This window comes from Protopterus annectens, chromosome 9.part0, assembly GCF_019279795.1.
Source record: "Protopterus annectens isolate FY-2018-M chromosome 9.part0, PAN1.0, whole genome shotgun sequence".
NCBI classification, from domain to species: Eukaryota; Metazoa; Chordata; order Ceratodontiformes; family Protopteridae; genus Protopterus; species Protopterus annectens.
The window spans coordinates 879,982,506-879,996,575 of record NC_056743.1 but is presented as its reverse complement, the minus strand read 5'-3'; the positions used below and the strand labels follow the sequence as shown (position 1 = coordinate 879,996,575).

General features: G+C 35.6%; 1 protein-coding gene across 1 annotated transcript in view; it reads left to right on the top strand.

The window, feature by feature from the left end:
• MARS1 (methionyl-tRNA synthetase 1) overlaps positions 1-14,010 on the top strand; it is a gene marked incomplete in the record, with an annotated part of 618,581 nt that extends 604,571 nt beyond the window's left edge. Inside the window, 2 exon segments of the mRNA XM_044083612.1 lie at positions 12,972-13,088; positions 13,701-14,010. Coding sequence (XP_043939547.1) covers positions 12,972-13,088; positions 13,701-13,820 — 237 coding nt within the window.
• Between the last annotated feature and the right edge of the window lie 60 nt (positions 14,011-14,070).

Below are 14,070 nucleotides of genomic sequence, written 5' to 3'. Positions count from 1 at the left end.
TTTAATGCCATTCTGTTTTAGCTCAGAGCAGATCTGAGCATTGCCATTTAGATTCTTGACATAGTTATAGCATGCTTTGTGGTTGTCTTTGAAATCTTTGGCAATTTTATTTTCATAACTAGCTTTGGAGGATTTTATGAGCTATCTCAGTTTCTTACTGAGGCTAGTAAGGGAGTTTTTTGCATCCTGGGATTTTCCTCTTTTCTGCAAAAGTTTCTTCCTTTTGTTGTAAAGTTTGTTTATGGCAGGGGACCACCAGATTGGCTTCCTTTTTTTGGATGAGAGCATTTTGGTTCTATTTGGGATGGCACGATTCATGCATGAGAGGATGTGCTCGTACAGTGCCTTAGTGTAGGATTCAGCAGTTGAACTTTCAGTTCCCGTCTGCATGGGTGTTATGAAGTCCACCAAGTATGACCTTATCTTTTAATTACGTTAACAAAATGGGATTTATTTTTTCTGTTCCCCACCTGTTGTGATTGATACCCAGTGTGAGTAACATAGTTGATGCCATCATGCTTAATCTAAGGATAAAATAACTCTGTATTAAATCACCTAGCACAAACCATGGTGCAGTAAAAACAGACAAAAAGAGATTGGTACTATCCTTATGCATCTTAAATATGTCTGCTCATGATACCTTCAGTGAGTTATCTGATATTAACTTTCATGTTATTAAACATATACTAGTAAGCCAAAAATATACAGGTGAATTCAACAAATTATCCTCTTTAATGGAATCACAAAACTAATAAAATGTGCAGCACAAAAAGTAGGCACTATTTAACTTTCAGAAAATATAAAACTGCAAACAACGGTCCAAGAATCCAAACGACCTAGAACTGCAAAAAAAAAAAAACACAAAAAAAGGATATTCCAGCAGGATAGTCATTCCAAACACCTCGGAACATGTAATAGACCCAAAGTTAATGATCTAGAAGGCAACGTTTATTGTGTCTAGTAAAAGACTCATGGTGAACTGTTAAGCACATAAAACTTCTTCCACATATACTTTCATCCCAGATTCCCTCAAACTTCCTCAGAACAATAAAACTCGTAACAACACAATTCTTATAACTTAAATGGATCAGATCACATTACTGTACTGCAAATGAATACAACAATTTTATTAAATGACAAACAAGCAGAAATAAGATAAGTTCTATTATGCAAGTGTATATACTGTTAGAAATGTAATCTACTAAAATTTAACAAGTAAAGACCAAAGGAAAAAGAACTTACAAAAAACTGTATTAGGAGTGATACAAAATATATTATATAAAACATCTAATATTTGAAACCATTCATGTGGAGAACAGAAAAAAACTTTTAAAGCTTTCAGAAAATGCCCTAGTTATAAAAATGTGGTTAGATTAAATAAAGTACAGAAACTTAACCAACATAAAACAATTTAGGGTCCACGCAAATTGCACCTGTGCCCCCCTACAGCAGTGCTGAACAAAGTGAACCAACTCACTATGAGGGCAAGAAATATAGGCTTGCATAGGCCTTAAGGCCGATAGCCTAGTACCAACAAATGAACCTGTTTAATAGTCACATAGATAAAGCGCTTTTGTCTATAAACTGGAGACTTCATTAGAATCTATTAAAAATGTCATTAGATGTTCTTATATAGTTACTTACAACCAATAAAGTCATTCTAACAATTATATTTTAAATGTTGAATAATATGTCATTTAAAGAAACAGGAATAAAACTCAGTACGATATATTTCACTACGTACAACTCACAATGTTGTTGTCTTTTGGCTTTTCCCGATTACAACTCACAATAACCTTACTAAAATATATAAAAGAAACATATATTTACTATTAATGATAAAATTATTCACAAGAACATAATATAAACCAATAGTAAAAAAACAGCAGACTTAGGCAAGGTTCCAGGTTCACATATATATTTAATAAAACACACAAGCACTTTCACCAAATGCTTCTTCAGGTGTGTTACAGAAAGTAACTAAAAACACCATATTTAACTGTTCAAGTTAAAATCACATGACTTAACATGCTACAGATTTAAAGGTTTATTCAGTAGTAGGCTTTAATCTAATCTAGCCTCCCTCAAAGAGGTTAACCTAAACCATATTTAATAAATAAAATAAAAATGTTAAAAATACTAAGACTCACATTCATACATCATACCATCTTCCCTAATTCAATTGACATATCTACATATTTTATCTACGTAATCGTCTAGTTTTGAGTATATGTCTCAAGGGCACATGGTCAATTAAGCCTGTGGCTGCTTCTGCTCTTAACCTCATAATCCACTGGGCTTCTAACTCTTCTGTTTTAATTCTCACATCCCCACCTCTCTTGTTTTCATAACTCATGGCTAGAACCATAAATTTAAATATAGACAGGTCATCTGTGTTACTGATGTGCTTAGTTAGCACATTAAACATACTCTTTTTCCGTATATGGTAAATATGTTCCCTAATTCTTTCCTTAAGCATCCTGTCAGTCTTCCCAACATAGATTTTGTGACAGATCTGACAGACTGCTAAATATATCACATGTGTATTCTCACATCTTGCACCAACCTTAAAATTATATAACACGCCTGTGTCTGGCTGTCTAAAACTTGTACCACTCACTATATATAAACAAGATGAGCATTTCCCACATGGTATGGTTCCCCTTTGCTTAACCATCCTGTTTTGGTCCCTAGGTATACAGAGACGTCTTTTTAATGATTTTTTGTTCCTAAAAGTGAATTGGGGTTCTGGATCCAAATACCTACATACCTGTTTATCTGTAGTCAAAATACTCCAGTTCCTTCTAATGATGTCTATATACTGTTTAATGTTCCTAGAGTAACTAAAAGATACTCAATTTATTATTATTCCCACTCGACCTATGTACCGTAGTGTCCTGTGCAGTCTCTGAAAACCAAGGTTTCGCCCTGGTTTGACTCAACTGGTAACATTAGTAATGTTTCTTTGAACCATGGTTTCATCATACCCTCTATCTGTCAGCCCAGCACTTGTGGTATTGACCTGTTGCTGAAAATCTTCATCCTTAACGTTGAGTCTAGACACTCTGTATATCTGATTCTGGTTCACGTTCAAGGGAATTCAGTGCTCATACATAGGTTTGCTACTAACACACAGGCAGAAACCGGAATGGTTAGTGCTGACAGACCTATTTGGTTCAACGATTGGATTAAGAGAGACATCCAGTTTCCTAACGGAGAAGCTAAGCAGTTGGCGGGTCGAGAATTCAAGTCCTTCAGTGATTCTTTAAAGGATTTTGAGTCCCTTTTATTTAAGGTACGTAATATTCAATGCGATAATCTTTTTCTTGAAGAGTCTTAAGAAAAAACACATACCTAAAGGGCTCAGAATCTTCAAATTTCCCAATGGTATGACTGTGGCAGACTGTAATACAGATTAACTTTTTGCAATGTTTGACCGCTTCAGTCTTGAGTTTATGGACTTTATTATCAGAACTAATAATAGGCGTATAAAAAATATGTTAGAAAAATTAGACAAACTTAATGATGTTTTAATTAATGATTTATTGTTCAGTGTTAACATGGCGAGTTATGAAACTGTTTTTGAAAAAGTGAAAAGAAATGTGAGTTTAACTTGGAAATGGAAAGTAAGAAATTAAGAGATGAGGCTTATTCTAAAAAGGAAGTGTACCTTTTACCAAAGTCTTTTTTATTTAATGTCAATGACCTCACTCAAAATAATAATGATAGGGGAAGGGGGATGGATGTTGAAGCACAAGGAAAATCTTTTCAGAATGATAATTATGACAATGTTTTTGAGCACCCCAATGAAGGCTATGACAACAATTATCCCCCCCCCCCCCCCCCCAAGGAGGTCAGAACGAATTGAGAATCAAAATAAACAAAAGGCTTTTTTAGGGTTTCAAAATCCCCCCAGGGAATACAGGGGAAGAACAAGGTTACAGAAGCAACCACAGATGATTCAAACTACTGATAGTAATGTAAACGTTACAGTAGTAGGTAATTGTTTTTCATGTGAAGGTTAGAATATTTTTAACTACACAGACTATGATGTCAACCTCACTTTTTTCTCAATTTTCAAAAAAGGTTTCAAATATGTCCCTAGTTTCAAGTTGGACATTGTAGATGTTATTACTGAGCTTAAATTATACACTAGGAAGTTCAATTTTAGAATTGTATTCAAAGGACAAGAAGTTATTACTCAGGCCTGTGGTATGAAGTAAAAGAGCTGTTATAACCCCCCATTACATCCTATAGTGTATTCTTTTGAAAAAGCTTGTGAATGTGATATACAAAGTGCACTTAATGGGACCACAAAAACAAAAAAAAATTTAATTTTAATAGGGATGAATGTCAATTGATGGAAAGGTTAAGGCAGGATAATTCAATAAGAATCATGAAGCCGGATAAGAGAGGTGGGGTCATTCTTTTTAACAGCATTGATTGCCAATCAACTTACTGAATTTTTTTCAGATACAGACAAATAACAGGTTGCTTCTCATAATGAAGTTTAAATTGCTCATAAAAAGATATAACTTTTTGTAGAAGATTTTTTATTCCAAAGAGCTATTTCTGAAGATTTATTGAATTTTTTGACATTACAACATCCGACCACACCTGTGGCGTTTGGCATTCCGAAGGTGCACAAGTCTGTTCAACAACCCCCTTCAGAGTTGTTATCTCTGCAAGATATAGTAGTACCTATTCATTAAGTGTTTTTTATTGACAGAATATTGAAAAACTCTATTAAGGATGTTGATTATTTACTTCTTGATTCTTGGGATTTTTTTGTCTAAATTTAAAAATGAATGGTATACTACGAATCGAGTTCTTAGTACAGTGGATGTAGCTGACTTGTTCACGTCAATTCCACACTGTGAAGGTTTGGAACTGTTTTATGAGGCCATTAGAGATTTAACTACTTTTAGTAATAGTATGATCAACTTCATTATGTCCACTATGGAATTTATTCTTTCTAACTACTACTTTTTGTTTGAAGGTGAACATTATAAACAAGTTCAAGGTGTCATGATTGGGGCTACTTGTGCCCCTATCTACGCTAATTTAGTTCTTTTCGCTTGGGAAAAGAAATATATTTTTGCCAGTCCCCTTAAGGAAGATTGGTTTGGATATTTTCGTTATTTGGACGATATTTTTATTGTTTGGAAATGTGGCGAAGAAAGAGCTAAAGAGTTGATTATGTTAACAAACTCTGTACATTTTTTAAATTTACTTCACAACATTCAGCAAACAGTATTAACTTTTTAGATGTACTCATTTCAAAGGATAATGATAAGGCTATTTTTGTATCTACTATTTTTAGGAAGACAACTTTTTCCAACACATATCTAGACTTCCACAGTTGTCACCCATACCACCATAAGAGAAATATATTTAGAGGACAACTTATTAGGACCACGAGAATGTGTTCCACTGAAGAACTGTTTATGAATAAAGTGGACTGTATTACCAACATGTTCAAGACAAGAGGGTACCCAGATGAAATACTATAACTTTTAAAGATAGAACAGATTTGTGGGGAACTAAATACAAACCCCTTTTCTGTAGTGGTTTGGCCATCACCAATGTTAGTTTCATTCCACATAATACTAGATTCAGTTTAAGTATGATCACTCCTTATGGTGAAGGTGAAAAGACTTTGAAATCGGGTCTATATTATATGAGCGAAAGTTCATATGAAAGAACACTGTAATGAGCAAAAATGACAGACATCGAACGTTATATTGTGGGGGGCTGTGCCCCCCACACCCCCCACTAAATATATATTCCAACTCCGAGATCGCACTACAGTTAGGAAAGGGCAAATATTCCTATCTTCACTGTACTGCGACCCCAGAAAAAGCGTTTTGATGCCCAGCATTTTTGCTCATTAGAGCGTCCGTTCATATGAACTTTCGCTCGTATAATATAGACCCTTTGAAGTCAATAATTAGGAAAAATTGGAATATTTTTAGGGGCAATTTAGAAATATTTAATTTGTTGGGACATGGTCCACAATTTGTGCAGAAAACAGGCAGGAATATAACATTTTTTATAGAGCATAACATTCCACAACGTCCCCTAGGGTTGACGGGCACATCAAGATGTGTGGTGTATGTAAGCAGTGTTCATTTATTTTAGATAGTGACACCATACAAGTCCAAGGTAGAACACTACCAGTTATGTTACAGAAAGGGAACTGTAACACTAGAGGACTAGTTTACATCACTGTTTGGCAGACCTGTAAACATTATTATGTAGGAAAAACAGAAAGGGCACTAAAATCTAGAATTTATTAACACCAGTATGCTATTTCCAGGTGTAATATTAAAAGTGCCCTGTATAAACGTACACTTACATGCCAGTAATTCTCAAACTTTAAATTTGGAATCTTGGAAGTAGTTCCCAGAAATCCCAGAGGTGGTTGGTGGGAGCTTAGTTTAGATTTAAGATAACTTTATTGGATTATAATGTTAAATGCTACTAATGCCCCCGGCCTTAATGAGCATTTCTCATTAGCACCAGTATTAAAAAGAAAAGCTTTAAAACTGTAATAGATACAAATATACATATATTTTTAGGGGCTTTTGTAATACATGGTTTTTAATCAAATTTTCTTCATGGATGTTTTTAAAATATTTTTTAAAAATATTTGGATTACATATAATGTATACTTTTTTGTAGTTAATTTATTGATTAATTAATGACTTGAGTTATTTAATGGTGACCTCACTTCCTTTTTACTTAGTTCTGATGATGTCCCAGAGTATTGATGAAGGGATGAAAGCGCTAAACTTTAATTTTATGGATTTATCACAATAAAATAACTTTTTATTGACTTATCACGGACTGGATGTGGAGCTTATTGTAAAGTCCTTGTTCAAGCACTGTTTATTTTAAATGTATTTTTCCTATAAAGTTTAGATTTAAATCCAGTTCTAGAATGTTCTACATGTCTATCACTACCCCTAGTGGGAACGTTTTTGATTTGCTACGAGATATAATGGGCCTAAACCAGGGATCTGTTACATTTTTCTGGATTTTGGGTATACCTACGAAAGTGGCCAATATTGGATGTTCTACTTCCACAAAATTATATATATCCTGTGAAATTCTATTTTCCAATAAAAACTCTTCCAGATATAAATCAATCTGACTCTGGGCAATGTTGACCTCATTTTTTGAAATTACTTCGTAGGTCCCTGTGCTATTCAAAATTTCATACATTCTGTTATAATATTCTCCACTATCATATAACACTACCCCTCCACTGTCATTACTAATTTGTTTCAAAATCTCCCATTCGTTGTTACTCAGATTATTCCTATACCAGTTATATTTGTGCTTTTCATGTAGTTCCTACAATTCTTTAGAAATAACCCTCTCCAATGTTAACCAAAGTCGAATGTAAAGGTGGTTTGAACTTAACTCATCATTAGTGTTGTGATTTAGCTGGTCCTTGAAATAAGTAGCTAAACTGAGCTTCCTTAAGTACAATTTCAATTCAACCAAAAGTGTCTTTAAATTAAATCCAATGGTTGGTACATACTTCATACCCTTCGAAAATAGGTCAAAGTGTTCCTTTTCAAGCTTCAGTGAGGTATAATTGTAAATGTTAAAACTACCCAGGGTGTATATTACCCCTTGATTTTGAATTATTTCTTCATTTTGCTGTCCATTCGGTACCGGCCCTAATAGGCTTCCATCCTGGGTCTTGTTTCTCCCAATAATTTATTTCCTTTCCTGACCTTCTCCTGTCCTGATGGTAATTCCCTTTCCTTTGGCTTCCCTGCCAAAAAAAAAAATATTATTATTAGCCCTATATTTTCCTTGCTGGTCATACAAATCTTGATTTTCATTTTGGTCATTTATCCTATAATATTCCTTAGGGTTATTTTTGCCTACACCCCCCTTAAAATTGTCCCTCTTCCAGAGGTAGACATTATTTGTTTTATAATGCCCTAAGTCTCTCATTTTTTTTGCACTTCAGCATAATCTAGTCACATTTCTTCTCAGTATATTCAAATTGCTTCCTATTCCTTCTTTCCCATTCAGGAAATAACAAATCATTAGTAATAGAAACATTTAACTTTTCCACTTCAGTTAGTATACATAGCTTTGAATCATTACATCTTATTAAAAATGTCATGTATTCAAAGCCAAACCCATCAATCATTTTGTTATATTCATTCTGTATTTCCTCAGTTAGTTCAATTCCCAATGGTTCCTTAAAGAACTTTATTCCCACAGGTACTATCCCAAGCTAAATACAGTGGTTTAAATAAGTGTTGTCCATATGCAAACTTTTAATTTTATCTAATTTCTTTTCCATTAAATAAAGCATGTCCTTCAGGGTACAAGATTCATTGTGTTCAAGCTGTTTCTTATGACTGTGTACATCAGGGTTACTAACAAACAGTTATTGTCCAAAAATTTCTCAATGGCAACGTGTGCTGCCTTTAACTTCTTCACCTGCACTCCATTTACATGTACATTGTATATTTACAAAGTTAGAAACAGTACCTGTAGTAATAGTATCCTTATCAGCAACAGCTGCATAGGTTCACTTTGGGACAGTTCTTTTTGGCTTAGCCCCATATTTTTCATATTCTTTAGCCTCCATATCATCCAGTCAAACAGATATTTTGTTCCTCTTCAGGATACTGTATAAAAATCGACAGCAGCAGCTCCAAGATTAACAGAAATTAAGCTAGTCCCCAGACTGGCACGTGCCAAATGCCATTATCCTGCTGGCCTGCTCCTTCCTCTAAAGTACCACCTTCGACTGAGGCATTTCCCACCCTCATTGGTTGTTGCTGGGATCTGGCCTGCGTCTCTGATTGGCTGCACACCTAAATCAATCTTGTCTATTACAGTGCAGAAACTTCTTAATTTTCTTATCAAATCTTGCAGATCTAACAATGAACTCAACTTGTTTTCAGAGATTAAAAACAACAGTAAAGTGTCCCTTTAATTACATCAGAAAATTGAAACAGAAAACATTTAAATGTAACACACTGTCATTTGACAATGAAATGATCACCCAGCCACATGACAAACCAAATGTACATGTGGAAATGTTTTGTGCAAAATTCCTAATAAGGAAAGAAATATGGCTTGAGTGCTGCATTGAGAAGTGCTGACATCCTGTGTATAACTGCAGACATAACTGTTGTCAGAAGTAAAATTAAAAATAGCTTACATGGAAGTAGACATCATGCCTAGTGCTTTCCTTCACAAATCAAGGAATTCTGACAAAAACTGTTTCAGTCATCCTAAATAAAATATTGGCATATGGACATGTTCCTGACTACTGACCTATGGCTCCAAGTCACAAAGGGAGGGAGAAGGGGTCTTATCAGACCCAAATAATTTTAGACCGGTCAGCCTGGCTTGTATTCTGTGTCATCATTTAGAGAGTCATAATGAATTTTTATTCAGAGTAACACAGGGAACATAACTTGTGCTGCTAGATATGGAACAGTGCAAGTTTTGTTAAGGGGAGATTTTGCCTTCTGAATCTTGTAACATTCAAAGTAATTTTCCAGACATTTCTAATGAGACCAACCAAGATCCCATCTGCTTAGGTGGTGAAATGAAAAAAAGGCTTCCACCACAACGAAAAGTTCACGGAAAAATTCTGTTAGGATACAAGCTTTAATAAAACGAAGAAATAAAAAGCACAAATTGTGCTGTTCAAGTTGCAGGTCAAACAGGATAAGCGCTTTCAGTTAAAAAACCTTCTTCAGATCCTAGTGTGCACACCTGACTTACTACTGTTAAAATAGAGATCCTTAATTGCTCAGCCAATCACATACAGCAGTCAGATACACGCCTTCCTTAAGCCTCCATTTAATTTCTTAATCAGGCTTCTGTCTTTCAAAATGGGCTTAATAGGAACTACTCTGTTAAGCCCTGGAAACAGATTAACTCTAAGGTTTATGATCCGTTTGGTTTCTTCCTTTTCAGTTTTGTTGACAATGTCTCATCCACGAAGGTTAGTAGTCACATTTGAGATCACCATAAAACTAAATGAACGCCCTGGATTTTCAGTTTGTGCATGATCTGCTTAGGTGGTGATAGCTCAGGTGGATGGGAAAGATCCCATGGTGCCTGTCGAAAAGAGTAGGAAAAATTCCCACTGCCTTGGCCAAATTTCCCTTTGTAGTGTACCACCTCAGGCCACCCCTGAAAAGAGGCTTCTAGTCTAGTGGACTTACCCAGTCAATGAAAAGGATAAATAAAATACGTAAATATTTCAACGAGTAAAACACTGGGTAAGCAACAAAACACAAGAAGTCAGGATGGTGTTTACCTGTCTGTCCCAAAAGGGGTTCCCATCAGTGTCTTACAGGGCTCTGTTCTGGGACTATTTTTTACAGAACTGTTCTTCTTGGAAGTAAAAATGTGAGGTAAGCTATGGATTACCAAATATACTGATGATTTCAAATGAGGTAACATAATTATTGCAGTAAAATATGCTAAAGTTCTTTAAGAAGGCCCACAAACAATATAGAGCTGGTGCAGTGATCTTGCCTTTTAACGTCAGTAAAGACAGCATCATGCAACTTGGCAAAAAGCACAAAAAGTCAGTTTCATAAAAATGTTACATCATCAATAAAGATCTTCTGGGTAGTAGCGCAACAATTTAACCGTGTGTGTGTGTGTGTGTGTGTGTGTGTGTGTGTGTGTGTGTGTGTGTATATATATATATATATATATGTGTGTGTGTATATCTATGTATATATATATATATATATATATATATATGTGTGTGTATATATATATATATATATATATATATATATATATATATATATATATATATATAATATGTAGTGTGTGTGGGTGCCCTGCATTTCATTTAAATGCATATCTGATGATATCTGTGTTATCAACCTCATTTGGTCGATAATCTGCAGATGGTCAACAGGTGCACTAGACTGACAAATCCCCAGGTAGGCAAATATTACCTTTCTCCAGGCAACCTCGAAATTAGTATAGTAAGAGGGGCTTGACCCTGCAAAAAACGATATTGTTTGTTTTGTTTGTTTTTTTTCTTTTTTTTTGAAAATTGCATGTGCTGAGGTTCTTTCTTGGTGTATGCATAGTAACTTGTCAATATTTTGTTGGTCGTCGGTTGACATATGAGTTGCTAAACTAAAGTGAATAATCCCACACATGCACACATACATACATGCGTATATACGTGTATGTGTGTGTGTGTAAAAATTGTATATATGCACGCGCACACACACACACACACACACACACACACACACACGCAGCTATATGTGTATGTATATGTACATGGATCTAGGACTATTGAACGAAAGTCCGAATCCACAATCACCGAACACACTTTAACAAAAACGCTTTCACCGAAAAAGCGCTTTCGTTAGTATGTTTAAAAAAAAATACATTACATTTACATTTTTGCAGGGGGGCAAACCTCCCTGCACCCCCCACACCCCCCCCACACACACACACACACACACACCATACTTTAATATTCTCACTCCAAGGTCGCACTACAGTGGGGAAAAGGGAATTTTCCCTTATCCCCACTGTAGTGCGATCTTCACAACAGGCATACTTACGTGAAAGTGCTTTCAGTGAAAAGCACTTTCACACAAGTATGCCCGGCCGAATCTGTTTTGGTGATGTTGCCGTTCAGGGATCCATATGGATCCCATGTACATATGCATACATACACACCAAAGTTAGGAAAGCACATTAGTTAATCCCTCCAATTATAAAGAACAGGTCTGGTCACTCCAGGAAGATCATTGTATCATTTTTATACCTAAATAATTCAGCCCATTATTGAGTAGTGCATTGCATTTGTAGCCTTTGAGCAACACATGTAAACTTCAAACAGTACAACTGTTCCTTACTAGAAAAATTATAGGGTTGAAAAATGTCTTATTCAGAGAGGCTTCAGGAGTTTGTCAGTATATTCTATATCTTGTAGGCTACTTAGAGGTGACCTCTGCCTGTCTACATGACATTGTTTGAATATCTGTGTTTAGAATGCACTGATGAAGGAGCTAATGATAAATCAAGGAATCCGATGTTAAATAACTTGTCTGTAATACAAAGAGTGGACATGTTTATTACACAACAGTTTCCAAGATCATGTATTAGACTTCCTGGAGAAGTGTGTACTACACAGTCTTGATGTATATTTGGGAAATAGAATATAGTTATCGTGGGGTTGCAACAGTCAGGTGTCTTGAAGGCCACTAGGTTATAAGCTTGACAGTCAAATCTATGAGCTTTTCAGCTGGGAAAATAGAGTTACATTTTAATATAGTGTCAAGCTTTTATATTTTACCACTCTGAAGGATTTCAGTTGCACATTTCTTAAAATGCTTCTGGATCATCTGAGGAGATTCACTGTGGCCTTGTACACCCTCAAAGACCCCTTATTTGTCTTTTGTTTATGTGTGACACTAGATTAGCTCTAGTGCTGTCAGCCTTTCTCTTATACCACACATGTTTCTTACATGGCAGCTGAGTAGTACAAAACACAGGAAAATTGGACTACGTGGGAAGGAAACCTTTCTTTGTTTACATATGAACTATTTTCTTTCTGTTAGGAAACATAGGGACTATATTAATGGCATGAGACCATCAGCATTCGGTCCATATTCTCAGATGATGCATGTTAGCGGTGGCCAGCCTTCATTGGGCATTATACAGTACCAGTTTGCTTCCCTGATAACCTGTAGTGTGGAGCATACTTGCCACCTTGCCTCATGAATAAAAAGGCTTTTGGTCAGCAGCCAGTGTCCAGCAAACCTGATTCCTCTCTGAACCCAACTAGCTGAGCTGCAAACTTGAATTAAATATGTGCATTAACAGATGGGCTTTGTAAGGCATGTGCTTAGAGAGTGATAGCAGAAATAAAAATATGTGCTTTGAGGATTACAGAAACTTAATCATTATAATTTTTCTTTTCATTGTAGCCTAAAGACCAACCAGTGCCAACAACTAAGAAGGAACCTACAGTTGATGCTGGAGATACTGGAAAATCAGTGGATATACACAAGGTCAAGGAGCTTACTGAAGACGTGGCTAAACAGGTAACTTGAAACAGAAATTGGTCTTACTTTCAGATTACGTCTGACACTCAGAAAGAAAACTTGGAATGGCTGCAGATACACGTTAAGGCTGTGAAGCCACTTGTTTGATGTCTGGAAAACTACAAGACTGTCTAATCTGCCTGAAGTTAACCTGTCCATCCAGCCATGCTGTGCAAGTCCATTTTTTCTTTATGATGACCACAAGAAATGTGCTCAGTTGAGAACCTCCAGGGGCATTCAGGAATATTATATTTGCAGGTGTTGCTGGAGGTCTTGCATTCATAGCCTGCTGTTTCCAGCTCAAAGAGCAGAGCCCAGTAGCTGTTATGTGTAGATCTCATGTTGGAGTTCTTTGACTCAGACTTTTTCCAAAAAGAGTAGCCCCACTGTATCAGTAGTCTAACTTCTGAAATAAGTGTGAGGAACCTTGTGGCACTGATGTTTCTGATAATGTGTCATATTGGACTGCCTGCATCATTATTTTACCTTCAGTAGCTTTGTATTGCTTTTATTAACAGCATATGTAGGTTTGTCTAAGTTAAACCACGAGTTCTCATTGTATGGTCTTGTAATGTTCCTTCTTTCATTACAAACATTTTTTTAATGTTTCAGGGTGACTTAGTCCGTAAATTGAAGAACCAGAAGGCAGAGAAGGCCCAAATTGAAGTTGAGGTTAAAAAACTCTTGGATCTGAAGAAGCAGCTGGCACATGCTGAAGGGAAACCCTTTTAACCTCCACCTCAGAAGGGGAAAAAACAATAAGCAAGCTACTTTGTGAATTTCCTTTCAAAAAGCACAAAATAGAACTGCTTACACTGGACACTTGACAAGGAGAGTGTGCACGCTACTATTCAGGAAAAAAATGAAATATATTATATATATGTATGTATGTGTGTGTGTGTGTGTGTGTGTGTGTGTGAATATATATATATATATATATATATATATATATATATATATATATTTTTTTTTTTTTTTTTGT